The 27,913-nt window shown below is 62.5% G+C and overlaps 1 protein-coding gene across 1 annotated transcript in view; it reads right to left on the bottom strand.

The window, feature by feature from the left end:
* The window catches only part of SYT6 (synaptotagmin 6), a 39,623-nt gene that overhangs the window by 7,516 nt on the left and 4,194 nt on the right, over positions 1–27,913 (bottom strand). Inside the window, exons 2-4 of the mRNA XM_090025902.1 lie at positions 18,867–19,203; positions 16,689–17,247; positions 2,410–2,530 (exon numbers count right to left, since the gene is read on the bottom strand). Coding sequence (XP_089882028.1) covers positions 2,410–2,530; positions 16,689–17,247; positions 18,867–19,203 — 1,017 coding nt within the window. The remainder of the gene's footprint in view (positions 1–2,409; positions 2,531–16,688; positions 17,248–18,866; positions 19,204–27,913) is intronic.

Genomic DNA, 27,913 nt, shown 5'->3' with positions numbered 1-27,913 from the left:
TGTTCAAGGGACAGTGTGGGGCTATGTGGGGCCTAAGGCATAACGTCAGCTTGAGATGGGGGGTAGGAGACCTTTGTCTGCGGCGAATGCGCTCAGCCATGGTCCCCTTTCTCCTGCCCTGCAAACCTCCCGGTTCTGGCCCAGAAGTACCTGCTGAGGGCTTCGCGACATGGGTTAGCCGCAGGGGAAGACAAGACACGTACACCTTGTTTGGATGTACACCTTGCCGGGGTCATTTGACCCCGGTACTCTTTCTGGCCATGGCAGGGGTCGGACTCAATGATCTACTCAGGTCCCTTCTGACCCTAGAAACTATGAAACTGTGAAACATGCAGCTAGCTTTTTGGCTGTAATGTGGACTTCATTTCAACCCAGATGTTTCAGCGGTGGGGGGTTAAGGTTAGGGCCCCCACTGGCACCTCACCGGCTGCTGCAGCGATGCTCTCACACCCCTGCCCAGGCAGAGGAGAGGCCCAAGGGGAAGGGACAGTCCAGCCCTTGGGAGCTGAGCCTGGGAAAAGCAAAGGCTCCCACTGCAGGAGCTCAAGGAGCTGGAACCGAAGGAGCTGCTCCATTAACTGCAGAAGCAGTAGGCTGGTGCCCTGTGGGGAAACGGCAGTTACAGGGGACACGGGACTTGCACTGCCGTGTCACGTATATCCCGCCAACAGCCGATCTGCTCTGCCATGCCGAGACAGCTCCGTCGCTCCAGGAGAGCTGCCATACCCCGCAGAGACGCTCCGGCTGCTCCCAACCCTGTCCCCATTAGGGATCCTGCTCACGCTGCCTGGACAAAGGGTTCCCGTCTCTACAGGCAGGTGTCGCACGCCTCCCTCTGCATTGCCAAAGCAGAGAGAACTTGCTGCCAAAGAAGTCGTACGTGGAGCACATTTCACCCCCATCCCTCTGCTTGCAACTCAGCCCCGACCCTGGGCCTTTGGGGCTGTTTCCTCTTTGGCATTTGTACAGTTCCTAGCGCAGGCCGGGCACTGGTCTCCCCAGGGCTGCTGGCACCACTGCAGCATCCAGATGGAAGGGGAAGGAGAAGCTGTGTTCAAGGCTGTACCATGAGTTAATGCCTCCCAGGGGTGCCCTCCAGTTCTGCTAAGGAAACGGATATACAGGAGCTTATAAAATTGCTCCACATTGAGTCCCTGGCGCTGGCAGAACATACGGTGGTGGGGAATCAGGCCCGTGGCCACCTCTGAAGGAAAGTCAGCGGCATCAGTCAGCTCTCCCAGGTGAGGCCGCGGGCTCCGGCACGTGGGGAGGCTCAATCCCATCAACAGCTAATGGACACCGGGAGAAGTCTGGCTCTCATTTGAACGCACAGAAGCATCTAGCGTACAGCAACCCTGCACATTTTCTGAAGCAAATCTGCACCTTTTTCAATATTTGATGAACAGACTGAAATATAACACAGCAACCTTGGCAATCACAGCACGGAGCAGAACTCCATTTGCAGGCATCTTTCTCTGCCTTTGTGGAGCCAAGGGGTACAGGGAGTACACGAGAGGAGGCACACCCCACACAGCCTGTTTAGACGCAGCAAAATGCTTCACCGATAATGCCCGATTGCTCTTGGCCTTCTGAGCCCCAGCAAAGCTGCCATTACTTGCAGACACAGCCTTACTGCCTGAGTGCAATGCCCACGACCTGTCGTGAGTCGCACAGGGTCCCTTCGGGGGTTTAAAAGCACTTGTTCTTGGTGCCAGTGGCAAGGGGCGGCACAGGGACAGGCTCCCCGCCCGGCTGTCCAGGGCCTGACTCCAGCTCCAGCGCAGGGAGCGCTGCGGGTGGCTGGGGAAATGTCAGCGCCTTCGGAGGCTGCGCTGAGCAGATTATTGCAGAGCGACGGAGCTGCCCTCCCTCTGCAACCTCAGCTCTCAGACATTTCAAACTGCATTGAGGTCTAACAGGAGCAGGAACGTTGTCTGCCCAGGGATCGTGTCGTGAACTGCTGCTGAGCGTTACACGGGCCGCCACAAGACCCAGAGGCTTCCAGGCCACCGACTGCTTTTCACATTCGTCTAGTTGTGCCGGTCCCCTCCCAGGCTCCTTGGCGCTGCAAGCACGCGCCCCCTTAGCACCCCTGCTCCCGGGGCCGTGGTGGCAGCAAGGGGAATTGCCGCTCTCGTGGGCACTCCAGGGCCCCGGCTCAGCTTTAGGGCAAGGGGCAGGGCTGTGGCTGGGAATGGCTAGCAGAGAGTTCATGTTATTCATACAGTTGTGCCCGTGCCTTTGATGTGCTTACACAAACGTGTGCCTTTGCCAAGCCGCTTCAGCGCTGACATAGCTCTGCTCCGTGCCCCCACGACAGACACGTCGTGCGCCAGCGAGCCAGCCTGGGCGGCGAGCTGCAGAGCAGGCGTGGGGAGGCAGCTCACCCCGAGAGAAGGCACAACCTACCTGAGTAGCCAGTAATGTCCATAGCTTTAAGATTCCTGCACTTGATGACCGTTAAAGTGAGGCGGCCTGCAGTCGGCAGGTAACACAGGGAAAACATGATCTCGCCCAGGTCCACGCTTTCCTTGAACAAAACAGAGAGGACAGAGCATCAGGAGTATGCGAGAGCTGGCCAAACCGCCACCTACACCTCACCTGCCAACAAACAGGCGTCCTGCACACCTGCGCACCGCCCAGCACCCCCGACCTAGCCCCCGGGACCGGCACCGACTGCTGCTCCTCTGTGCCAACAGGTCCCACCGAAGCCGGGCTCTTGTCCATGCACATGGTGAGAGCCTGCAGCTTCCCCGGCCTCATCCTCAGCCGACGAGAGAGGACGGTGGGGAGAGACCCCGGTGGGGGAGTGCGGCGCAGGGCCTTGCCGTCAGCCGCCCACGACAGCTTTGAACGGGGCGCCTGGGGAGCGCCGAGCACCGCAGCCAGGCTGCAGCGCAGCGCCGCTCCGGTTCTGCCTCTCGCCGGTGCCGCGGACACTCGGCTTGTGAACGGAGCAGGGCTGGGTTGGTTAGATACCCGGTGCTCAGGGCGCTCGCTGGCGAATTCAATCGCTCTCTGTGGTGTTGTTTGCAAACTTGCTGCCAGCGACGAGCGTGTCGGCTGCAGCGCGGCTGGGCCGCACCGCGAGCAGGCTGCGCTTGTCACCTCACATAAATGACTGTGCTCTCAGAGCCGATCTGCTCCGAGCGCTGCGCTCAGCCGGGTTATCGGCCGCACACCGCGACCAGGGCATCGCACTTCCACCTGACAAGCGCTGCTCAGGTGTTACCGAGGTGAGCGGATTAAAGACTCTGCCCGTTATACGGCCTTGGGGGGGCCTTCCCGGCGGGCAGTCTGTTCCTTCTAATCAAGCTGCATGGTGACATTACTGTCCCTCGTTCTCCACCCAACGCCAGAGCCCAGAAGCTCGGCGCGGCTAGTAGGAAGTGCCGTCTTTGCAGATGCTCACGCTCAGCAGCACTGCCGGCCCGGCGCCATCGCCCCAGCACGAGCCTGCCAGAGCTGCTTTCGCTCGGTGCCCTTTGCGCCCTCCTCCCCGCAAGGCCAGAAGGGACTCTCGCAGGCGGTGGAGGGACTCACGACGCTGCAAGTGAACAGGGTGACGGGCTATTTGCAACCGAACCCCAGGCACGCAGCGTGCGGGAGCCCAGGCTTCGTTGGGGTAGGTTACACAGCTCCAGCCACGCAATGGAGAGGACTAATAAAGAGCAAACTGAGCAATCACATCCCGATGGGCCACGTCTCAAAGCATTTCATGCTTCCCCACACCGCCCTGTCCAGCCGTGTCCAGCTGCGGAGCACCTCGCGAGGCAACGCCACCGCCCTGGCCCGTCCCTCAGCGCCTCCCAACATCAGCTCTGCAGCGGGCACCACATCTTCCCCGGGCTGCCCCCCCCCCATCGGGGAGGGTTTGTGCGCTTGGCGAGCCGTCGCCCTGGCAGCTAAGGACAGCTCGCCTGCTCCGATCTGCTTATTTGTGATGGAGAGCTGTTTACAGAAATATCCACGCGTTGGTAATGAAGACGACTACGTCTTGAGCTGCAGCCTAATGCTTTAGACTTGACTTTTTAAGAACTGTGTGTCTGGAGCTTCCAGATTGTAATTAGCTTTTAAAAGGCTTTTGCTTCTTAATAACGGTGATGGGGGCAGCTGGCTTTGGGATAATATCAGAAAGCAGCTCGCTGTCTCGGCTCCTTTCAAGAGAAGCACGGACTCGCCGGCAGAGTTGAAAAACGAGCTCAGCTCTCTTGGAAACTGCTACAAGAGACTGGCAGGGCTGTGACATATCCCCCTCCCGCAGCTGCCCTGCTAAGGGACAAGAGCCTACTACTGCAACTAGCCATTGGAGTCACGCCTGTCACTGAAATGGTCTTTGCGGCAGTGCTGAAGGTGCTGGATCCAGCCCCGCTGCCAGGATCATCATACAAGCAGCATTTTGGGAACAGAACAACTGAAAGGCAGCGATCACGTTATCTGGGCTGCAAAAAAGAATTAGAAATATTCCTGGTTGCACCAGGCCCTGCTCTGTTTGCAGCAGCGTGTGAAACTGGGGCTGTTAAATGACTCGTGTTATTGCTGGGGTAGCTGCTTTCATGAGTCAGTAGAGCCGGAGCGATAACAGACCCGGGAGCGCTGTTGGCCGCGGCCCTGTGCGCTCTGCTGCCAGCGTGCGCCAGTCATTAGCAGCGCCAGGTTTGCTGCCGGGGGCCAGCTCCGCGCAGGAGCTATGGGCACACAGCGAGGCAGCTGGCTGCAAGCGCAGCCCCTGGGCACTGTTTGCCAGGAGCACGAACTTGCCTATTTCCAGCACCACTGATACGAGCCTTTGTTGTCATCTCCCGAGAGAAGAACTGCGTGGGCAGAGATGAGAGCCAGGGACACGCGTCCCTGAGACCAGAGGCAGGGAGCAAGGGGCAGAGGGCTGCGCAGTGTGGTCTGAAACACAAACGCGTCCGTCAGTCACCAACCGGCCGCGCGCGGCAGCTCCGGCTGGGATCCGGAGCCGTGCTGTTTTAAATCCAGGCAGTTTAACATGACGGGTACAGGAGGGGACGAGACACTCGGGCCTCTGGGTGCTATTCTTACCCACAGGCCATCGGATTTGCTGCGACTCTGTTTCCCCATCAACGTGCTGGAGAGGGCAACACTGACCCGCCTCGCAGGAACAGGGTGAGGGCTCGCAAGCTGCTGCCCTGGGGCAAGCCATGGCACAGGGGTAGTCACCGCGCTGCCTTTCTGTGGCCGCAACCGAGCACTAACAAAGTCCCCTGGCCGCTGACCCCACCACTAGCACAGGCAGCCCTGCCAGCGCAGCTCCCAGACCCCGGCAGGGTGTCTGTCCTTCCTCACACGGACGCCCCTGTCCTGAGGCTCCCGTTTAGACTGAGAAGCCCGGGTGGGATGGGAGATCAGTTGTGACCAAGCTGAACTCTGTTGCGGCCCTTGCTCCCTGGTGGGACTTGCACCCTGGGCTCCTGGGTCGGCTTCGCAGCTCGGGGACTTGCTAAGAGGGGTGCGGCGTCTTCACGATGCGCAGGACGCCCATCTGCCGCCGGCAGCGCAGTGGCAGGCCCGGCCCCGCCCCGCGGACACCGCGCATCCTTTCCCCTCTGCAGAGGCAGAGCAACTGGGAACTTGGACCTGCCCCGCCCCACGCTCCTCCCCAGTGCCGAAACCCACCTGGCCCGGGCCCGCGGGCGGCCCTCGGGGTCGCATTATGGGGGGGTCAGCCCCCCCGTAACAGATGAGACCCCCACTGTAAGATGTGAAAATCGTAACCTGGGTGGGGGGTCTTCGATTGGATTGCTCCTTCACTTGGGCAGACTTGTTACTCAACGAAATCAAAGATCGGGGTCGTCTTGAGGCCCTCAAGAGTCGAAATGTTATTCGAACCCCGTGGCCCCTCGCTGCGGAGCCCACGCCTTCGCGCTGGCGGAGGCCTCGTCCCGAGAAAGCTGCGCCTCTGGAAGCATTACGCCAGCCGGCTCCTCCCTTCCGGGGCAACTTCTACGCACCCAGCTGCCCCGCGTCGTCCGGATCTCGACTGCAAGGAGAGGGGTTGCTGCGCGTGGCTCCCAGGAGCCCGCGAGCTCTCTGCCGCCGTCACGTGCAAGGAGCTGCTGGGAAGATCTCCACTGCACACGGTCACCGGGCAGCAAACCTCAGCGACAGCCGGTCCCTCCACCGCATCCGTCCCGCTTGCTAGAAGCACAGCGCAAGGGAAAGGTCGCAGGGCTCAGTCCTGGGCAAGTGAGATGCAGGGAGATGGGCTTACATGCACAGACCTTTCGCATTGCTGACAAGGCTGGCACTGTCGTCTACCGGAGACAAACTGCATGTGTCAGATTGAATTCCAGGCTGCCAAAGCCTGGTTTGCTGTGGCCTGGGAATGCGGTGTGCCACGGGCTGGCCTTCATGTGTCACTTCCCTGGAAAAGCATCTGTTACCCCATCACATCGCTGAGTGCTAACCGGCTCGCTGACACCTGCCAGCATGGGAGGGCGGCTGGAGGATCTGTCGTTTCTGACAGTCTTCCTGGAGAAGGGAAGCCCAGCCCAGAGCAGGAGCCTTCTGGTCTCCCTGCAGGCACCGAGATTCTCCGCCTTCCCCGCGGAAGCCCCATCTGCACGTCCCTGCCCTGCAGAACGTGGACACGCACCCCTCGCCCCTTCCCAAAGCCCCTCCGGCCTGCACGGGCGCAGGGTGGCTGACGACGGAGGCGTGGGGGGCCTCAGCGAGAAGGTCAGAAGAGCCCTGAGCTCGCAAGGGCCACGTTTCGAGGGCACATGTCAGAGCGGTCACTGCAGGACTCGCGCCCCACATGCCATCACAAGTCCCTTGCCTTTCAGCTGCACCACACTGCAGATGCACGACCCGGGATCCGCCCCGTGTCACACCCAGGACCTCACCGAGAGCAGAGCTGGGGTCTGAGCAAGTCCAGCGGGAGAAACAACGGGCCAGATACTGTCCCCAGCTATCTGAGCTAAATATGGGGAAGTCCCCAAAAGGCGACAGCCAGCCTGATCCACTGAGTAGACCGGGAAGAGAAGGACCTCCAGGCAGGGCACTGATCCCTGAGGGGGCCTGCAAGACTGTCGGTGCCAGTGCCCCGAGGCAGGGGCTGTGCATTGCATGATAGCAATACCACCCTTGCCAGCTGCACGGGAGCTGAAGGGTCTCAAACAGCAGCAAAAAAAATCAACAAGTCCTTATACTGTATGCATGCCCAAGAGTTTTCAAAGAGCTGCATAAGGAGCTCTCTGGACTGTTAATGCTGATGTTCAGCAAGTCTGGGAAAGCTGGAAATGCTCCAGAGCACCAAATGAGAGCCCACACCGTGCCACTATTAACAAAGGCAAAAGGGACGACCCAGTAATTACGTGCTTGTCGGGCAGCCACAACCCCTGAGCAAGATAATGCAGCAGCTGAGCTGGGACTCGACCAAGAAAGAATGAAAAGAGGAGAAGACAACTGATGCTAATCAATGCCGCCCTATGGAAAACAGATCTCGTCAAGCGAAGTGCTCGGGGGCCCTGGCGGGCGGGCAGCTGAACGAGTGCCCAGCGCACGGCTGCTGTGGTCCCCGGGGCCCCCACTGGGCAGCACTGAGCTGGGGTGGGGGGGCTGCATTTCTCTGTGCCAGGTGCTGGGGTAAGGCCCAGGGGCCACATTTCCAGGAGGCGGCCGGCATGGCCCCTGGCGCAGACCTCACTTCCAGCCTTATGTTAGCTTCAGCCCACGCACGTGGCCCTTCCCGCTCTGCAGCTTGCACAGAATGAGCGACGCCAACACCACGTGGCCACCATCAGGGAAGCGATAGATGAGACGTCCAGGCAGTGCCCGATACCCTCGCGGCCTCCACTGCCAGCCCCCTGCCCCGAGCACCGACCCCCTTCCAGAGCGCAGTGCGGGGGGGGACGCGAGCGCAGAAGGGCGGGCGCCTCCCCGCGGTGGCGACTGCGGCCGTCTAATGGGACAGATGAAGACGTCCCGCCCCGCTGCCCAGCGCTGGAGCCTCTGGGGGGGGGGACGCCCCATCGGGGGTCACGTTTACAGCAAACCCGCAGGAACCTCCTTCGCCAAGAACCCAGGACAGGAAATGGGCCCCGCGCCCTTTGCTCCCAGATCTCCTCCTCCCCTCCTCCAGGCTGGACGTCCTTCCTCCGCACGGGCACCGCACGTGCCCCGTCCCTCCCCTGCTCCGAGCATGGCACGGGCGCAGACACGCATCGCCGGGGCCCATCTGGTCCCCGAGGCGTCTGCACTACAGCCCAGGTCCAGCGCGGTGCCTGCCTGGCAGCGCTGCACACCTGGACGCTAGAGGGGATGGGGACGTGACCGTGGCAGGCCCCTCAATGTCAACTATTTCCCTCCCCTTTCACTCTCAGGAAATTCATGCTGGCTCCGGCTCTGCCTGCTCCACCCGCCTGCACCTTGGCTCCTTCACAGCATGAGAAGAGCCGGTCTGGGCAGACGCCGGCTCCCTGGCCCCAGGCTCCAGGACCAGGGGTGTCGCCGGGCCGGCTGACAGGTGCCCCAAGCCCCCCAGGGCTTCCTTGTGCTGCAGTAACTGAGGTCTCACCCATGAGGACAGACCTCGTCACCCATGTCCGGGGAGCCTTTGCAGGGGTGGGGGAGTCACACCTCAAAGGAGCAGCAATGCCAGACACAAGGTACTTTCATGTGGGGGGACTTGCTTCTCTCGAGACCAGCTGTCCCTTCGAGGGGAGGCACGCAGCCCGGTCCCGGGCCTGGCTGGGTTTTAAGGGAGCAGAGCCAGCTGACAGGAAGCCCTGCCACAGCCCGGGCACAAGGTCCCATCTCGCCCAGTCAAACCTCTTGTTCTTCCCAGACGGGAACGCGAACGCGAGACCAGAGCCGATCCATGCCCCGCGAACACACCACGTGGAGCCGTGCGAGGGTCTGACCCGTGGAGGTGCTCGGAGCGCCAGCCCTTCCCTGGCCGGGCGAGTGCTCGGCCTCTGCTCACGGGTATTTGGGGGAGCAGGCACCAGAGATGACGGGCAGAGCTGTTCACACAACTGATCTCTGGTTCCTCCTCGGACATGACGCACCCACGTGCCCCTGGCCACGGGAGAGCCCAGTCAACGAACGCCCCAGCTCCGGGCACCGCGCAGCGGCGGGCAGGCAGGCACAGGAAGGCGCGGGGTGAGCAGCTCCGGCTGCAGCGTGCTCCCGCCGAGCCTTGTCCTCTGGAGCTGCCCAAGGAGCCGTCAGCAGCAGCTACACTTGTAAGCATTGTGATGCCCCCATCACGAGCTGTCAGATGGGAACAGGGCCAGGACACTGCCACCCTGGCCCAGACCCAGAAGCAGGGTCCTGGGGCTCATGAGCTCCATATCCCACCCCCAGGCTGTCAGGGACTCTTTTTCCCCTGCACAGTCCATGACCGTCTGGGATCCTTTACCCTCTGCCAGGCCGGCTCTCTCCCTCTTCCTCTGACTGCTCACCCACTGCTCAGGGGATCTTCCTCATTAGAAATGCTGTTGGGAGCGAGGGCTGATTAGCTACAGGTGTCCCCAGAGAGGTGCTGAATAAACACACCAAGCAAGCAAGCAAGCAGGTACCGCCTTCTGCACCACCGCACATTATCTTAGTAGCATTCCTGCCTCCCAAAGGGCTTTTGAAGCTTACTCTTCACTTGTTAACACTTCCCAACCCACAGGCAGGCAGCTGGGATGCAGCACCACTTACAAAATGCAGCCACTTCTGCTCTGCAGGCCCCAGCTGTTTTGCACAGCGGTGACGCCCTACAACACGCCCAGAACGAGCCTTGCCACGGACGCTTGCTGCCTTGATTCCAGTTTTATGAGCGGGCCGGGCCGGGCCGAGCGGAGGGACCGCTAACTTCACCCAACAACGTGCTGCCAGTCATGGAGAGGAGACCTCGTCCATCTCACAGGGGCAATGGGCGTTACTCCTTACACCTCTATACCAGCAATGAAATCCCAAGGGGAGCCTCCTGGCCCACCCTCAGCTTTTCCTTTTGAATCAGCAGTTTGCCATACAGGGAGAGGGGCTCCAGGTCGCACTGGCACGAGCAAACACCCCAAGCTGCAGAAGTCCTCTCCTCCACAGCTCCCCGCTGCAAATGAGGGCTGCCAGCCTGCTTCAGCAGCCCCCGCGCCCGCAGAAGATCCACCTACGACTTAGCCTGTCACATCAGATCCGCTCTGCGGTGGCAGGCACGGCTTCGGCACTGGGGCCGACTGTCGCAAGAGCACAATTACACCGTTTGAAAATACTAAAATTGAAGCTGCGTGAGCCAGTAAATGGAGCCAATATACTCATCCGAGGAGAAACAGGGCTGGAGGAGCTGCCTGGGTAAGTGCAGGAGACTGACTCACTGTAGCTGTGGCGAACTGTCATGAGTCCACGCATCTCCACATTAAGTCACTGAGCGGGAACCGAAGGGCTGCAGCGAGCTCTGGAGCGATCCTGCCGCCTCCTCCCCCGGATTTGGAGGGAAGGGGAGTGCTAGGCTTTCCAAACAACTACAGCCCTTTCCCCCTGGTTTCCTCTGCCGCCCGGGGATGTGCGACCCGCTCCTGCTCAGCCGGCGTGGGCTCAGGGCACCCGCTGCTCCTCTGACACTAGGCAAACCAGCCGTGCCACAGCTGGCTGCTGCCTTCCCCCGGGCCTGCCCCATCCCCTCAGCTGCCCCCGTCTCCCAAGGCCCCTTTGGGCTGTCAGGGTCAAGGCCGCGGCTGAAGTGCGTCTGGGGACTGCCCCGGGGCCGTGCAGCTTCTGGTGTGCGTGGGACCTCCACGGGTCAGGGCGGCCCGCGCCAGGCGCTGCGCAGACGGGGCGGGAGGGCAGGCCGGGCACGGTGCGGCTGCAGCAGTCGCTGCCCGCGGCGTGGGGCAGACGGGGGAGAGGCGCAGCCCAAGCACTGCCTCCGGCAGGCACGGCGCAGCTGGGACACGTCAAACGTCACACGGGATCAGGCCTGGCGCAGGCAAGCCCAGCCCCGTGCGGGGGAGGGACGCTGCAGCTGGAGACCCGGGAGCCCCGCCACAGGATCCGCTTGTCCCCTGCCAGCGTCGGCGCAGCCCCCCGCTCTGCTCCCACGCACACCTCGGGCATCGCTCCTGCCTCGCGGAGTCAGGATGCGAGACGTCCGGGCTGCTTTGCACAGGGCTGGCCCCGCCACAGGCAGGGGCTGGACTAGACGTGACCGGGGCAGGATCCTGCCCTGACATTTTGTTCCAGCAACTCCTGACCCCGGTTGTCTCTCCGCGAGCCTCCAGCAGCCCCAGATCCCAGACGGAGCCTCGGGCGGCCTGAGCCGAACCAGCCTCTTCACGGCCGGCGCCCGCCTGGCTGCCGTCGCGTGCCCCCGGCTCACCCGGCGCGGGCGCAGCTGGGCCCAGGGCTCCGGCCCTTTGCTGTCCACGGGAGCGATGTCTGCATCGAGAGGGGAAGCCAAGCGTGGAGCCCGGGAGCGTGCAGCAGTTACTACATCCCGCAGGCCTCAAAGGGGCTGGTTTGGTGACCTGCAAGTGGATCCGTGCGCTGGGCGCTCTGCCCGGAGCGCTTAGCACCGCTCGCAGCTCGGCCCTGACTAGCGACACCCGCTACCAGCCGGCTCCGTCGTGCCCGGTTTGGATGGGACTCCAAACCCAGCTTCTGCACAGGTCGGTGTTGCTTCACCAGCGATCACCCACCCCAACCACCGTTGTCCGAAATATGCAGAGATGCCGAAAACATACGGGGAGAACAGGCACAAGTGTGCTCGTTGTCGCAGGGCACAAAGTCCATTTATCTGCAGAGTCGGGCACTGGACTCTTCCCACTGCGAGGAAACGATTCATTGAAGAGAAGGGTAGCGGGTAGGAGGAGGAGGGGGCGAGGCAGGCAGGCGCAGGCATTAGGCACTCGCAGGTTCCCGAGTGTTAGAGCCATAGATCTCAATGATGCACGAGCATCCTGCCAAATGACTTCCCCATCCTGTGGAAAGGCAAAGATGAGATATTTATTCCACGTGGATGTGCAGAATACTAATGAGTGGTGTATTCAAGCCGGGGTTTTTGACAGCGGCTTCACTTGACTAGCAAATAAATCCCAACTCCTTTCAACCACAGAGAATACAAAAGTGGTGAAACGCCTCTGGAGACAGGGCCGCGTGAGCAAGGGGTCGGACTCTGGAGGAGCGCCGTCACCGAAGGCACTGGATGATCGCGTATAAAAGCGCTTAATGTGCCCATCTCTTGGTCCCAGTGCCTCTCTGCTCCCCGTCACCTTACAGGGCCAAGAGCCTCACAAAGGCCCTTCTCTTCAGCACAGCAAAACGCCTTGGCACGGCCTCCCTGTCGGCACGCACAAGCGAGAGAGGTGGAAACGCAGTTACTGCCTTATTGCCGCCCTATCTTTACCACCTACCCACGAGTCCATTGGGAGCTGAGCTCCCATCCACACACAGTATTAATAAGGGGCCTTATTAGAGCGCCGCGCGGTGTAAAAACCTCCCTGGCTTCTGGTTCTTGACTGAATTCCAGCTAATCCTATTCAGGGTAACGAGGCAGGCAGATACCTCGAAAACAGTAGCTCCTTGTGAGTCAGTCGCTGATCTCAGCACGCGCACGGATGAGCAGCACTGCCTAGGCGCGTGGACATTTTCGGCAGCGTGCATCACGTCTCTCCCGCTTCCCCGGTATCATCTGCATCCAGCGAGCCGTCCCGGCCGTCCCGCGAGTGGCGTTTCGCTCGCGCGCCGCGATACAACGGCTCGTCTCTAATGCCGCTAGATGCGCTAATCATTGGTTACACTTGCAATAGACGTTGGTTATTTGGAAGGCTCATTCATTACCTTAATGTTCCCAATCTCACCAGGGACGCGTCTGATCATCCACTCTTCCTTCTTGTCTGTGCTAATGAGGCGTGGAGGCGCGGCGCGGCTACGTGATGAGCGCTACAGCTGTTCTGCACAGGGGTCTCTGCAGCCCCGACTCCCGATCCTCCCTGTGGCATCGTGCCCTCGCACGGCCGAACAGACGGGAGTCCTCCTCTGCCGCGTCCAGGAGCGGCGATTGCTCCCTCGGGGCCGTCCGGAGCGGAGCGGACAGGACCACACCACAGCACACCTCTCTCCTGCTGACCGATGCAGTCACATGAGACATAAGCCAGAGCAGGGCTTGTCCGCACTGTATCGCTAGCCTGAGGGGGGTGCCGCGCCAGGCAATGCCCACGTCCCGCGCCCGGCCCAGGTGGGTATGTCCTGCCACCCTGGCTTGGGCGCTCTCCCTCCTGCCGCGTGCTGCACCAGACATCCTGAGCCTCGCTCCAAGCCACGGCCGACCCCGCTGCTGCGGTCTGGTCGTGCCAGCAGCGTTGCAGGGGCCCGTGGACTTCACTTTAAATTGCTGTTGCCACTCAGAACAACGCGCCTTTGCACTGCGGACCCCCAGGACCTGCAAACCTCCCGCGGACATCGGTGGAGCCTGCCCTTCGCCAGCTCACGAGACACGACCCAACTGTCCCCCAGAGCACGCGGCCTGCCCAGCCCTGCCCGCTCCGCGGCAGCGGCCGGTCTTGGGAACCGATTCTGCCCTCGTCTTCTCCCTCCCGCCTGCCCCGCACCCTCTGCTCCAGCTGCTGCCGGAGGGCGAGCGACCCTGCCAGCCCAGGCCAGGGCAGGCGCGCTGGTCGTGCCAGCCTCGCGCCAGGAGAGGGTTATTGGAGAACGAGCGCGGCCAAGTCCAGGCCCCTCGTGTCGCTGTTGCGGTTTCACAGAGAGCAAAGAGACCTCGTGGAGATGGGCCACAGCCCCACGGACCTCCCACCGGAGCCCCTGCGGTGGCCCGGCCAGGGGCTGCCCCGTAGGCTGGGGTGCGGGTCTTGCGCACACACCCGTCCGTGATGCCAGCACGTGGAGCACGCCTGCACCCGAGCGTGGCCCTGCAGGCCTGCCTGAGCAGAAGCGTGCACGCTCTGCAGCACCGTGGCGATTGCTCATTCAGACGGCGTGCGCCAGCCAGCGCTGCTCCTCTTCATGCATTATTCAGCGTGTGGTGGCTTGGAGCAGGCACAGCAGAGCTCTGGACACGGCCTCCTGCGAGCGCTCGCTCACTTCGTGCTGCCTGTGCGGAGAGGAGCCGCGCGGGGCACAGGGCTGACACCTTGCTCGGCGGGAGGGCGGAGGGGCTGCACCAGGCAGAGGGGAAGGGGCCCAGGGCAGGGAAGCTGCCTGCCTGTGTTGGACCAGGGCTGTCTGCAAACGCCTCGCAGGAGCCGCGGAGGAGCGCAGCCCCGGATGAGCAAGCTGCAAAACCAAGCGTCCCTCCAGTTCACGTGCAATGTGCTGCTCCTTGCACAGTGCTGCCCAGTGACCCAGCTGTACCCAGCGTATTGGGTGTGCAAATGCACGACTGATCACGGCACCGTCAGCTGCTTGGGTGCCTCCGCAGCCCTCTGCACCGAGACCCTGCTGGCCCTTTCCATGTTTTGGGGTCAGGGGAGTGTCCTGAGGCTCCGGCAGGTGAGGGAGACACCCGGGCCCGGGATCACTCCCAGCAAAGCAAGGGGGAGAGGGCCCAGGACAGCCCAGGGACCACCCTGCCGCGCTGTCCTGCGAGGTCTGCCACACGTGACGGTCTGAGCACAGTCCTCCCTGCAGCCCAGGCCCACGCCGGCCGCCCCCCGGCCCGCTGGCCCTCCTCCTCCTTTGCGAGAAGAAGAGACAGGAACCGCTTGGCCCGGGGCCGGGATGTTGTACGGTTGCGGCGCGTATCGTCAAGTCTCCAGCACCATCTCAATCCGGGGCAGGCACACGCCACACACGCGTCCCACACATCCCGCAGCGCCGTCTAACCCCCCAGGCAGGTCCCGAGCGGCCGACGCGCCCGAGGGCTGCCACGGGGCAGCAGGTGCCTTCCCCAGCTCAGGGTTGGGCTTGATCAATGGAGACACGAGCAATGTGCAGGTCAGCTCCAGGCCTGCAGCCATCTCGCCCAGCTGCGTTGCACCACGGCTCCCCGCTCCCGAAGCGCTCAGCCTGCACCCGAGGCCTCTCACTCCACAGAGCCCTCCCGGCCCCCTTCGCCAGGGCGGGACACGGAGCCACGTCCCAGGGGGCAGCAGGACGTGGCCACTCCCAGGGGACCTGCCCACGAGCCGCGTCTGGGAGGCGCAGCCCGGGGGGAGCCGGGCTCCGAGCAAGACTGCGGGAAAGGCGCTTTCCATCAGCCCCTCCCGGGCTCTCCCCTCTCCTGGGTGTCAGAAATGTCTCAAACGCAGCAGCAGGAATAACAGAAATTAAGCTCGGCCTTGTTGTTTGCATCCGAAGATGAGAAGATTAAGAACTTCATTAAGGCCAAGTGCTAGTACCCAGGGCTAGGTCTGCCTAAGACCTGATGCATATTTATGAAGCCAATTAGGACTGCCCTTCCCTGCAATAAGCCCGGCTCAGTAGCATTAGCAGTGTGTGCTGGGGTCTCACCATTTCCTGGCTTTTAGCAATAACTACAATAGCGCAGAGGTGTTTGCAAACCTTCAAGACAGTGATGCCATTATAATGATTAATGTGGAGCTTTACACAGAAATAATGAGCCCGCGCTCCAGGACCGTAGCAACGGCTGCTCTCCTCGGCTGCCAGTCCAGGAGGAAGGATGTAGGAGCGAGGGTGGGAGATAAAGCGCAAAGGCGCTGATCCCAGAGGATAGACGCGTGCCCCAGCAGCCCGTGCACGAAGGGCTTCGTTACACGCGGGGCTCATTTGGCAAATTCCTTAACTCCGCATTCAAGTGGGTTTGTTTAAACTCTCACTTATCAGGACCATTTTGTCAGGAAAAGCCTTTCAAACCGCTGGAAAATTGCATTCACGCAGCTTGAAAGCCGGCTAGCCAGGCCACTGCAGAGAGGGGCAGGACTCGGGCTCCGAAGCAACCTCATCAGCTCTTTCTTAGTACGGTGTGTAAGGAGTAGCTCGAGGAACCCAGCTGTGGGCACAGAAAAATCAAACCCTGCCATTAAAGTGGGAAAAACAAGCTGCGTTACAGCTGTGTCTGCAGCACAAGGCTGGCTTCAGGTCTCAAGCAGGGAACTACTCTTGAGGAGTGATTGGAGGTTTGGAAACATTAAAACAGCGAACACTTGAACGCTTGGGGCCTCCGGTGCACCTGAAAGGTTGAACAACTGATGAGCAGGGAAGATTTGAACTGCACCCACTGGGACCAAGCCACTTCCCCAGAGCACGTGGGACATGTGCTGGCTGCGGCCAAGAGCCGCGTGCCACCTGCCCAAAGCGATGGGTGCGACAGTGGGTGTCAGAAACACCGCTGCGAGCGTCACCGTCAGGCAGGGGGCAGCAACGAGACACGACTGGGGTTAGCGCTCGTCACCCTCCAGGGCACGTGTCTGAAGCTTCCAGCCCGCCACGGAGCAAGGACACCACCACGAGCACGACAGCCACGGAGGCGAGGACGCAACGCTGAAGACAAACGTGCCTTTGAGCAGTCCAACATCTCTGGCGTCAGTCCAGTTCTGTCGCCCACAGCCGGGTCCCACGGCCACAGGGGATGGGGACAGCTAGAGACCTGCCGTAGAGGAGCCCCCACGGCATGACCCAGGGCTGTCACCCACACGGGGCACCGGGACCGGTCCCCTCAACACGCAGCATGGTCTTGCAGGGAAGCCGCCCCGCCCCGCGCTGCCCGTGCACATGCAACGCCCAACACCCTCCGCCTTGCCACGGCTGCGCCTACTCACGGTGGTCGCGTACTGAATGTCCTTCCAGACGGAGGTCTCCCGGGAGAGGTCGGAGGCCTCAAACAGGTTCTCCAGGATCACCTCCCCGATCATGTCATGCCGGGAGAACCTGTCAAAGTCAAAGACGCTGAGGTGCAGCTTCCTGCTGGGCAGCTCCTCGTAGGGCACGGGGAAGTGGAAGGACTCGTCGAAGGTGGGGTTCAGCGTCTTCCTGTGCACCCGCGTCTGGAACTTGCGCTTCCTGTCAGGCAGCAGGTAGATCTTGACGTAGGGGTCCGAGCTGCCGCAGAAATCCTTGGCCGGCAGGTCGAAGGCCTTGAGGATCCGCACAATCAGCGTCTCGTTCTCGTAGTCATATTTGAGCGCGAAGTTTATTTTCCCGCAGGTCTTCTCCGCCTCCTTCTTGGGATCCTCCGAGTCCACAGATTTCTGCTTATAGAGCTCGGGCTTGATCCGGCCGATGCTGGTCGGCTGCTCGGCCGCAGGCGGCAGGTCCATGCCATAGTCCACGCTGGACACGTGCATCTGCCGCGGCAGGTGCCTCTTGAAGGAGATGTGCCTGCAGAGGAGCAGAAGACAGCTGGGCGCTTCGCCTCTCCTGCTCCCTCCCCGAGCTGACCCGGGCCCAGGGCGCGAAGGGGACGGGCTGGGGGGCTCCGGGCAGCTGAGGGACAGGTCTCTGCCCCGGGAACTCGGTGGCCGTGGGGACTGGTGGCCGGCCCCTCCACCTGAGCCCAGGCCTCGGCGCCCCCGCGTGGCCCCACACGCCCCTCCGTGCAGAGGGGCCGACGCGCCTGGCACGACCTTCCAGACCCTCCGACAAGCAACAGGGGCATCTTGCCTTTACTTGGACATCTCGCACGCCGTCCTGCAGACCCTGAGGCCAGCGTGGGCGCTGGCAGCAGCCCCATGCCGGCGCATTACCGCAGGCAGCAGGGCCTCTCCTCTAGCGCCAGGGCCGAGGGGCGCTTCCTGACCAAGCGTGACACTGTGTGTGGGGTTTTCCTTCGCTCCTCTGGGGCAAGTTAACTGGATGCAAGCACCTGCCCCCACCCCTCAGGGCTCCCAGCGCCGGCAGGACAGAGAACCTCCTTGCTCAGACACGTGGCAAGGGGTGGTGGTGGTCTCTCGCTCACGTCCTCAGGGTCCAGCGGGTCCCCAGCTCTGGGGAAGGGGATGAACGTGGAGCCGAGGCCCTCGCGCTGCCTGTGGGCTAACGCGGAAGCATTGATCGGGGCCCTGAAATCCAGCTCGTGCGGAGCCGGGCAGGGAGCGACCCGTCAGTCCCATTATCCAATTAGCCCTGCTTTGAGCCACAGAAGCAAGCGCGAGCGCCGCGGGGCCTAATTCCATCTGACAAGGCACCGGCCCTGCGCCCGCCCGGCGCGGCCGCGCCCCGCAGAAGTGGCCACCAGCATATTGACAGCTTGACACAACGGGGTCAAGTCACAGTAACAGGGTTTGAGTCCGGCTGCACCATCAAGGGCCCGGCCTGCGATTGCCTTAATGCAGCAGCTGGCCCATCTCGCGCCCACGATCCCAGGGCGAGGGCACCGCAGCCAGGGATGTCTGCCCGCCCCCTGCTCAGACCGCGGCGCTTTTGGGTTCTGGGCCCAGTAGCAGGAGGCAGCAACAAAGCCGCTAAGCCCAGGCCGTGAGAGGCCCAGGCCGGCTGCTTCTCGGGTCAGCTCTGCGGCCGCGCAGGGCTCGGGGCAGGGCCTGGCTCCTTGCCGCCCAGAGGGCCAGGCTGCGCACGTGGGACGGAAACCTGCCACCGGTGCCACCGCCCGTGTGCCAGGACGGCGGCTCCACCACCAGCTCCTGCCTGGCGTGCCCGTCAGCCCGGGGCCGGGCGGAGCACGCCTGGGAGCTCGGGCTCGCTGGCCCTGGACGGGCACTGCCGTGTCCGGCTCGCGGCTGCCCGCTCCAGGCCGGGCGTCCTGCCAACGGGAGGGGACAAGGCCCCTCTCTTCCCGGCAGCCCCAGCGCGCCCAGGGGGTGCTGCGTTGCCCACGGGCCCGGCGCCCCTCAGGTGCGGAGCAAGCCCGCGTCTCCCCCAGCGCGGGCACCTGCCGGCAGCCTCCGTGACGCTGGACCGCCACGGGACCGCCGCCCAGCGCTCAGGCGGCCAGCCCCAGCACCGAGCCGAGGCGGACGCGCCCCCCAGGCAGCACCCACCTGGTGGAGGACGCCGGCTCCGTCGTCTGCCGCTGGATCCGCGCGTGCCGCAAGACGTGGTCCTTCATGGAGAGCTGGACCTCTGCCGGGATGTCCGGGGACGTGTGGCTGATCTTCACCGCTGCCTCCAGGAAGCCGAGGGTGCCCGTGTCCTTCAGCTTGTCGGCCATGGCCTCCTTGCCGCGGTCCGGCTCGCTGGGGGCGCTGGTGGGGTTAGCGGGAACGGCCTTCTGCCTCCAGGGCACCCAGCACAGCTTCCAAAAGAGAAAGAGAAAGACTGCCACCAGGGCGAGGCCACACACAATAACTACCACTGCCAGGAGGCTGACGGAGAGCTCTACAGGGCAGGAGAAGTGACAGTGACAGGGGAGGGTGGTGGGGGACAGGAGGGGCAGGGAGGGACGAAAGGGGAGGACGGGACAGGAAAGAAAAGAAGAAAGAGCGGTCGTGAGAAACCCATCAGGGCTGGCGGACGCTGGCGCTGCCCAGCAGGACGGACCCTATGGCGGCGCTGCCAGGGACAGGGACGGCTGCGGCGCCCGCCATCCCGGCTGCCTCTGCCGGGGCACCGGGGAGGGGTCCGCAGAGCGCCCAGGCCAGGACAGTGCCAGGAGCGCCAAAACACTCGGTAGCGGCGCTGCGCTCGGCTTGCGGACTGGCCTCGCCCGCACGGGGACAGCAGCAGCACGACCTGCTGCAGGCCTCGCGCTGCCCCTCTCGCGCCCGGATCCTGGGGGGACCCGTCCCATGCAGCAGTGACAAAGGGCATGAGGGACCGGCGGGATGCGGAGATGCCCCCACATGGCACGGGGGGAGCTCAGCCACCCCAGGGTCTGGCAGCAGGGGGGCTGCACCCACTTGACTGACTCCAGCAGCTCCCCTCTCCTCCGGAGCCGGTGATGAACACCTCACCTCCAGGCGCTGCAGCCGGGCCCCACTCGGCTGCTCCCAGGCTCTCATCAGGAGGGAGAGGAGCGGCATGGTGGGTTACTCATTAACGACATGACCCCACACAAATCACATTAGCACCGTGGGATGTGCTCTCAGCCCTCCGGCCCTGAGGGCAGCAGGAGCCTCTCCCTGGCTTGCACAGGGAGCTGGATCAGGTCTGGGAGAAGGAGAAGGCGAAGGCCCCTTGCTCCTGCCTTCGCCCGACTGTTCAGATCACCACAGCACCAGGACACGCCAGAGGGAGGGAGGCAGGGCCTGAAGTGCCCGGGCACAAGCCTGAGCCGGGTGTTTGTCTGCTCATCTCCAGTCTGCCCGCGACTGCCCAAGCTCACACCACGCCTGCGTCTAGCTAATGCCAACAACTTCTCCCCCTCAGGAACTCTACCAGGCACCTGCCTCACCCCAAAACTGCAGTTTAAAAGGAAACCACTCAAAATCCATCCTTACTCGGCAGCTGAGCCTCTGGCTGCCAATCCAGGCAGTTCCCAGCTGTTCTTCATTACAGCAGTTATTGTACTAATCCCTGAAATATGCCTCACCTTAACACGCAAGGCTTTTCCAGCAGGTTTGCTTCTTTTGATCATATGCTTTAATTTGCGTCCAGCCGTAATTAGAGCTGTAATGCCTGAGCCTGGGAACAGCTACAGAACATGATGGAGATTTAAATTTTCATCTCAACAAAACACCAGAGTCTAAGAATGACACCACTTTATCTGTGCGGGGAGGAGACGGCCTCTCCAGCAGCCCGGTCACACACACCGTCATCCTCTGCCGTGGGAGCACGGCTGCCAGCACACAGAGCACAGCTTGGACAGAAATTGGAGAAGCATCCCACGTCCACGGCGTGGCAGCCCCGGGCAGCTAGAAGGGTCCGTGGAGACCGTGTCACCCCGGGTCCTGCGGGCTCTGTCCTGCAGGAGGGTCTGACAGGTGGCACGAAGGGAAGGAGCAGGGCTCGGGTGCTAGCGCTGGAAAGCTTCTGCAGTCAACCCATGCTCCCTCTCGCAGCCCTGTGCCAAGCTCGGTGCCTGTGGGAGGCAGACTGCAGGGTGTTATCATACACAAACCATTGCTGCCGGGGCAGAGGGAGGGGGCATCGCAGCTCAGGGAGGGAATGGCTTTTGTCTTATTTAATAATAAATAGGATTGCACAAGACAAACAGCGGAGCTTCCTTGGAGACCTGGCTAATTGTGTTCTCAGCATAGCAGAGAGCACCGAGCTGCTGCTTTACAGCGCTTTGAGCTACACCCTGGCACCGGTCCCAGGGCTCTCAATGTCAAGCAGTTTCATAAGAAAGCGTAACGAGCCAGATGGAGGAAAATGTTTCTGTTGTTCCCGTTCAGGCTCTTTCCTTTGCAAACGTTCTTTGAAACGGGGGAAGCTTTTCTGGCACGGCTCTTCAAGTCCCTCGCAGACGTCGATGGCCTAAGGCCCAGCTTAGGGGGTGTGTGGGTGTGTGTGTGTGCACACATACGCCCACGCCAGTCATCAGCTTCAGTGACTGGGAGCTACCTTGCAAATGTAAACATCTTTATCCTTATTAAAATTGTGCCTATAATTAGCAACCAAAAGGAGGTATGAAGGGATAACTAGACAGGACATTTGCTGCCGATGGTGCTCTGAGCACGGGGGACCAAAAGGCAAACAGCAGCACACCTCTGCCAGGGTACGGCAGTCTCCAGGGCACGCAGCCTCAGGCCTCTCAGCACCGAAGACCCGAGCAGCAAATGCACCGAATATCTACAAACATCTCAAGAGCCGTTAGCCTGGTGGGGCCGTGCTCAGGACCAAGCTCCTCGGCAGGTTTAAATTTACCCAGCGATGTCAGGGCTCAGCCAGCAAGACCTAATAATCCCTCACCCTTGTGTGCATGCCCTCTGATCATTTAAATCGCAGCATAGGATGCTACCGGGGTCTCGGCCCAGCTGCAATGCAGAACCCATCACTGACAGAAGTTGCTGTGTTGCAAGGAGCTTTCCGCTAAGACATTTCTGTTTATGGCAGGGGTGTATGCAGCACACAACTCTGCTAAGCACAGCACGGCTGCTAATGAAAAGCTTCAGAAACGATCAGCTACCCCCCCTGGAAACTTGTTGCCAGTTTGTGATGGAGCTAAGTCCATGCTGCTTCTTGCTGAGCTGGCTGGCTGGGATTTAGGGATGCTTTTATGCCCGAGCATCTAATCCTTCCTCTGACAGCTCAGACAAAACCCAGGAAGAGGGACCAGGGGTTTGTGTCTGCGCCTCAGAGGAACACGGGTGGGCTGGAAGATGACCCTGAAGTCATCTGGGCTTATCAAACCTGAATATTGCTTGGATGGAGCTTGACCTTAGTCGATTCCACGAGGTGCAAGCCGAGGTTAGGAGCACATCAGGCACATAAACACTTCTGGGGCCTGAAAGGGTCTGCTCACCTTCTACGACAGACGGCTCCTTGGCTAACCAACCTGCTGGGCACAACCCTGCCGTCAGGGACAGCTTGGACGTTCCTGCCGTCAGAGCAGGTGGACGTCCCCGAAGATCCCTCCAGCAGCACAGCGTGGCCTGGTCGGCGTGTTAACGCCACCCTGCCACGCGCTGCGCTTTGGAGCCGCTCTCCGGGAGAAAGGCAGGGCTGGCAGCAACCGCGCGGGCTTCCTTCGGGCACCAGCACCGCAGACGTGGCTCAGCCGATTGCTCCAGCCACGGTGCTGCCCAACCCATGAGCCTCTGTCCCCCGGCGCTGCCGCACATCCGACCCTACAGCACACGGCTCGCTGCCGTGAGGGATGGGGCCAGTTGCTGCTTTCTGAAGAAGTTGCCATTTGGAAAAAATACAGAAAAGGCAGGGAGGGTTTCCCTCCCGTCCCCCTCCAAAATAACAGCTTTGTCTGACATTTTGTTATCAGGCAAGCAGGGCTGCGCGACTCCAGAACAGCTTCTGCAGCTCATCATGAGCCTCTTATCTCGCTTGGCTATTGTTACCCCATTTTAATCCAGTTCCCTCGTGCAAGATGTAAGAAAATCCATTTTCTAATATGGCAGTTTCCCTGGCAGCTTGTAACTGAAGAGATAAACCCAGAAGGGGCAGGAAACGCAAGTGGCCAAGGCCAAGCTCTGCTCTTGCTGCCTGTGGCTGAGGGTGGGAACCCCTTCCCCAGGGAGCGGGGAGCAGGGAGAGGGCCTTGGCCTGTCAGCTCCAAAGTACAGGCCATGGCGCTGCCAGAGTGGTGCCAGCACCCCCGGACAAGACCAGGGACCTGCCCCACAGAGACCCCTGGGGCAGCTTGGAGCCGTGGCCGGACGCCGCTGCGGCTGGCGACCGTGGGGCACGACACCTACCCGGATAATGGCGCAAGCCGGAGATGCAGCGGAGCAGGGTTTGCAGACCGCGAGTCCTGCACTCGGCCGCCTGTGCTATAAACGTGCGCTCGGAGAGCCTCCGTCGGCTTCCCCTCGAGGTGCTTTTTAACAAGGGGCAGGTAGAGCAGCTTTCTCCCCAGCGGCGAGCACGACCTCCCGGGAGCTGCTGCCTGGGTGTTTATTGCTGCCTCTGCCTGGGAGGTGCAAGGCGCGGGGGGGTCAGTGGCTCGTCTCCTGCACCTGCAGTGAGCAGAGGCCTCCAAGCCAGCACAGGGCCGCCCGAGGAGCCCCCGACAGAGCAACGCCCTGCTCTCGCCCCACGAGCGCAGCAGGCAACGAGCTCACCGGCCGGCAGCCAGCGCCAGCCGGGGAAGCTGCGGGGCCGCGTCCCCACTGGGCAGGCGCTGGGGAGAGGGGTCACTTCTGCCCCCTGTCCGGGAAGGGCCCAGCCGTGAGCCCTGCCGACACGTGCAGAGCTCCCCCAGCCCAGCCCGCAGCGTCTGCTCGCACGCGCCAGGAGCCAGGTCGCAGGCCTCCGCCCAAACGAGGCCACATACCCACGGGGCTGCCGGCCCCGGCCACGCTCTGCACCTCGCCCCCGGGGAAGCGGCCCCTGGCAGGGGCTGGCGGAGCTCCACCGCTGCCCCCGGGAGAGGCTGGTCCAGCAAGACCCCACATGGGCAGCGTGGCAGTACCCCATACGGCAATCCGCACAAGCCCGTCTACTGGTCCCCGAACCACAGCAAGCTCCCTGGAGGCTTATCTTCCCTTCCTGCTAGTCCTGGGCTGGCCTCATCCAGGGGGAGCTTGGGACTTTGCCTGGAAGCCAGAAGCCCATCTCCTGCCCATCTGTGCAGCCTGATAAGGCACAGGGGCCTTGCACCTGTGGCAGGACCTCTGCCCTCAGCCCCAGCATGGCCAGGCCCTTCAAAGGCAGGTCATTAGTAGAACGCTCCCTTTTGCTTCATCTCGGAAAACTGGAAACTTATGAGACAGGTAGGCATAGTTAACACTCAGGTTTCATGTCCCGGGTGATGTCACACGCCCCAGGCTGGAGGTACCAGCGAGGATATTTGGGAAAGTCCGAACAGAAGAACCAGAATGACCGCAGCCTAGTCACAGCAGGACGAGGCGACCCTAGCAGCCGAGCCGCTGTGGCCAGGCGTCAGGTCAGCCCCGTGCAGTCCTACGGCAGGCTGACCTGGTGTCCAAGCTCCAGGGGCCTGTGCCCAGCAGGACTTGGAAATTTTTCTAGCAGGAGAAAACCCCTTAGCAAGTCATTGGGTTGAGAGGCTGCATGCGAGAAGAGAGGCCTTGGCAGAGTGACGCAAGTCCTTTTACGTGTGCCCATGATGCGGTGGCAGGGCACGGCAGAAAAATGGCAGGAGTCACGCGAGTCATGCTCAACCAGCGTGGGTGAGACACGTGGCTCCCCGCACACTAGATAAACCCACCGTAAGGATGCACATGCAGCAGAGGGAAAACCTACAGGAGCTTATGGGGCCGAGCTGGTGCCTGGCCACAGCTGCTCCCACACCAGGCCAGCCTGCCGTAGGAACGCGTGCGGTTGACTCCACGGTGCCCAGGCTAGGGGCCAAGCCAAGCGTGGCCCCAGTGCTCTGGGCACAGCCCCGAGCTACGTGTTGCAGCATTTCAGCGTCACGCATCCCTCAACTAGCATCTCATTTCAATTAACCGGCCGTGTTGGCTGGGTGGCTGCAGGCGATGGCAGTCTCCTGGAGGGCTTCCGAGCTGGGGAGGTTATTAGCAGCTGTCACACCCAAGTTTGCCTGCCACCGCCATGGTGCGCGTGGTGGAAAAGGAGCATGTCTGCCCAGGGCGGCTCACTGCTGCTGGGGAAATATTTCATTAAGTTCTCAGCAATTATTAAGGCACCAGGTCAGAAAAAAATATTAGGGCCTGGGCACAGCCGCGTCCTCCTGCAGACATGATCTCATCGTGCGCGTGGCGGGGAAAAAGGCAAAGCAACCTCTCCTTCAGCCCGGCGCCGAGCGGCACGCCCCAGTCATCCAGCACCGGTGCCAAGGGCCGGGCTGCCCCGCAGGCTCCTCAGCCAGGCGCACGCGACCCTTCCAGCTCTTGCATTTGCCCATGTCCTGGGGACACAGGGACAAGCCTCCCAGACCCGCCTTGCCCTTCCAGCCGCAGGTGCCACCCTGGGACCCTGCACGCCCACAGAGCAAGCACGTCTAAGGCCAGCTGCCCGAGGGCCAAGCCCTGGAAGTGGATCCAAAGCAACTGCGTGGAGGTCAGTGCAGAGGATCTGGACTGGTACCTGTTTGCATGGGAGAAGAGTTTCATAGAGCGCAAGGGGTGGGAGGGACCTTGCAAGATCATTGGGTCCAGCCCACAGTTTGCTCCAGGGAGCTGGGCGGGAAGGGCTCCCGCAAGGTGGAGCTCACTGTGCACATCCTCACGGCCCCCCTGGCCCACGAGGCCAGGCTAGGATCCTCACAAGATAAATCTTGGGGATTTCCAGGTAGGAGAGAGGCTGGAGAGGGTCTGAAGCTGCACTCGCTCTGTTCCCCACCGAGCTTGTCTCTTAGCGTGGAAAGGAGCTCGTCTCCCTGGGGGCGAGGGCGCCCCGGCTATGCCGCGCTCTCCGAGCGGCACCCCGCGCTGCTCGCTCCCACGCAGGTTCGCAGGCTGGCTGGTGCCGCGCGGGGTGCCAGCCGCGCCGCAGATGGCTGGAGGGGCCCTGCAGAGGGAGGGAAGAGCTGCCACAGCATCATGGGCACACAAAGGACTTCAGTCACTCCGCCAAGGCCTCAATTAGATAGAAAAGACTTCTTAAAAGTTTAATTTGCCACTACACAGGGCTCCTTCGATGGGAGACCGTATTGGAATGCAAAGCACTAACTTCAAAGGCAGGGATGAATCAGAGGCTATTTTGAGAGTAATTATATAAGATTATAAAATCAAAAACATCTCATTATTGCACGCTAAGCATGGAGACAACCTGCTTGATACAGAGAGCTCATGGGGAGCCAGCGGCTGTGCGGCGGCCCAAACCACACCAGGCAGGCAGCCTCCGGCTCGCTCTCCCCACCCCCCCTTGTGCCGCAGGCCTCTGCCGAGGTCCCGGGTGCTGGCGCCCGAGACGCGGTGCGGAGGTCCTGCGAAGTCCTGCCTGTGGACCAGAGCAGCCGCACACACGGACACGGCCTGGGGAGCGAGACCACGCAACCCGCCCTGCGAGATGAGCACTGGGATCCGCCTCCACCACCTGCACCCAGCAACCTCCCTTGCGAGCAGTGGCCGTCCCCTGGCCTGCGGAGCCCACCCCCGCTCTGCCCCGGCGCCTGGCTGGGGCCCCCGTGGCTCCAGCCAGCCAAAGGCACCCGGAGAGCCCGTGGTTCAGCGCGTGGCCAGACAGCAGAGCCCAGCAACACGGGCTGGATTCACTGCCCAGGGCCCCACGCCAGGTGCTGCCTTCAGCGCCAGGAGCAGGGCGAGAGGAGCACAGGTAATGTTTCCACATGGCAGGGAGACGACGCACCCCCGCAGGCAGCAAGCTCGCCGGCCTGCGCCTTTCCGCGCGTGCGGATCCAGCCGCGGGCTCCCTCGCTGCTGCCAGCCCCTCGCGCTCGCAGCTGGGACGCAGCCCCCCGGCCCGGTAGCACAAGGTGGGCAAACCCCCATTTCTGCCTCACCACGTCCTGCTGCTTCCCATGCCCTCGGCTGCGCTAAACCCACGTGCTAGTTCAGGGCAGGATCAGTCGGCACCAGGCGAACACGTGTGAACAGCAAAGGGGGTCACACGGGGTGGGCTCTGCCCTGGCCCTGTGCGGACACACAGCAGGAACGTGCTCCCACACCAGCCGCCAGGCCAGGACGGGGCCGACCGAGAGGCTGGTAACTTGGGACCCGCCTGTGGGGCCCGAGGCTCTGAACGCGCCTCCTCGGTCACGGCCAAACAGGCCCCGGCAGGGAGCCCCAAGAGACTGCCGGCAGCGGGGATGCCTGCGGGGCTCAGGCCCTCTTGGGGGACCATGCGGGGAGAGGGGGATTTCCAGAGCCTGGGATCCGCAGCACAGAGCATCCTCCTCCCAGGACGGACTCGGAGCTCTGCACCATCCTGCCGGTCACGCTGCGGTGGAGGGCGCCCGCTTTCAGCAAGGAAGGGCTGCACCCTCTGCATCCCAAACAGGGAGACGAGGGAGCTGCACAGGCCCGGCCCCAGCAGAGCGCGCGCCTGGGCCTGCTCGGGGCCACCCCGAGCCCGCGGCCGGCGGCGCCGGGCATCGCCGTGGTGCAGCCGTTCCCGCCAGCGCAGAGCAGCGTCACCCGCGGTGCAGAGGAGCCCGCCTCGGGCCGGCCCAGAGCGCGGAGGCTGAGCAGCCCCTGCCAAGGGAACCGCCGGCACCCACCTCTGGGAGCCCCACCGCAACGGGCGCCGCGAAGCTGCGGCAAGCGCCATTAGGAGAGCCCCGGGTGTCCGCCGGGAGGGCAGCGACGCGGTAGCCACAAACACGGCCTCAGGGCCCTCGGCTCCTCACCCGGGGCCTCGCGGAGCGGCGTTCAGCCTGGCGAAGGGAGCTCTCCCCGGCAAGGCGTTGGGCGCTCTGGCCAAGCTCCTTCGGCGAGACGCCGCGCCAGGATGCGCTGGCCAGGGCACCGGGACCACCGCACGGCCGCACCCGCGCCGCGCCTCTCCGCACAGCCCCCGCAGCCGGGCTGCGGCCGCGCCCTGTGGAGCCCGCGAGTGCCCAGCACCGGGGGACTCGCACCCC

Source organism: Crocodylus siamensis, chromosome 13 (assembly GCF_052110815.1).
Source record: "Crocodylus siamensis isolate JL-2025a chromosome 13, ASM5211081v1, whole genome shotgun sequence".
NCBI classification, from domain to species: domain Eukaryota; kingdom Metazoa; phylum Chordata; order Crocodylia; family Crocodylidae; genus Crocodylus; species Crocodylus siamensis.
This window is presented reverse-complemented; position numbering and strand designations above follow the sequence as displayed.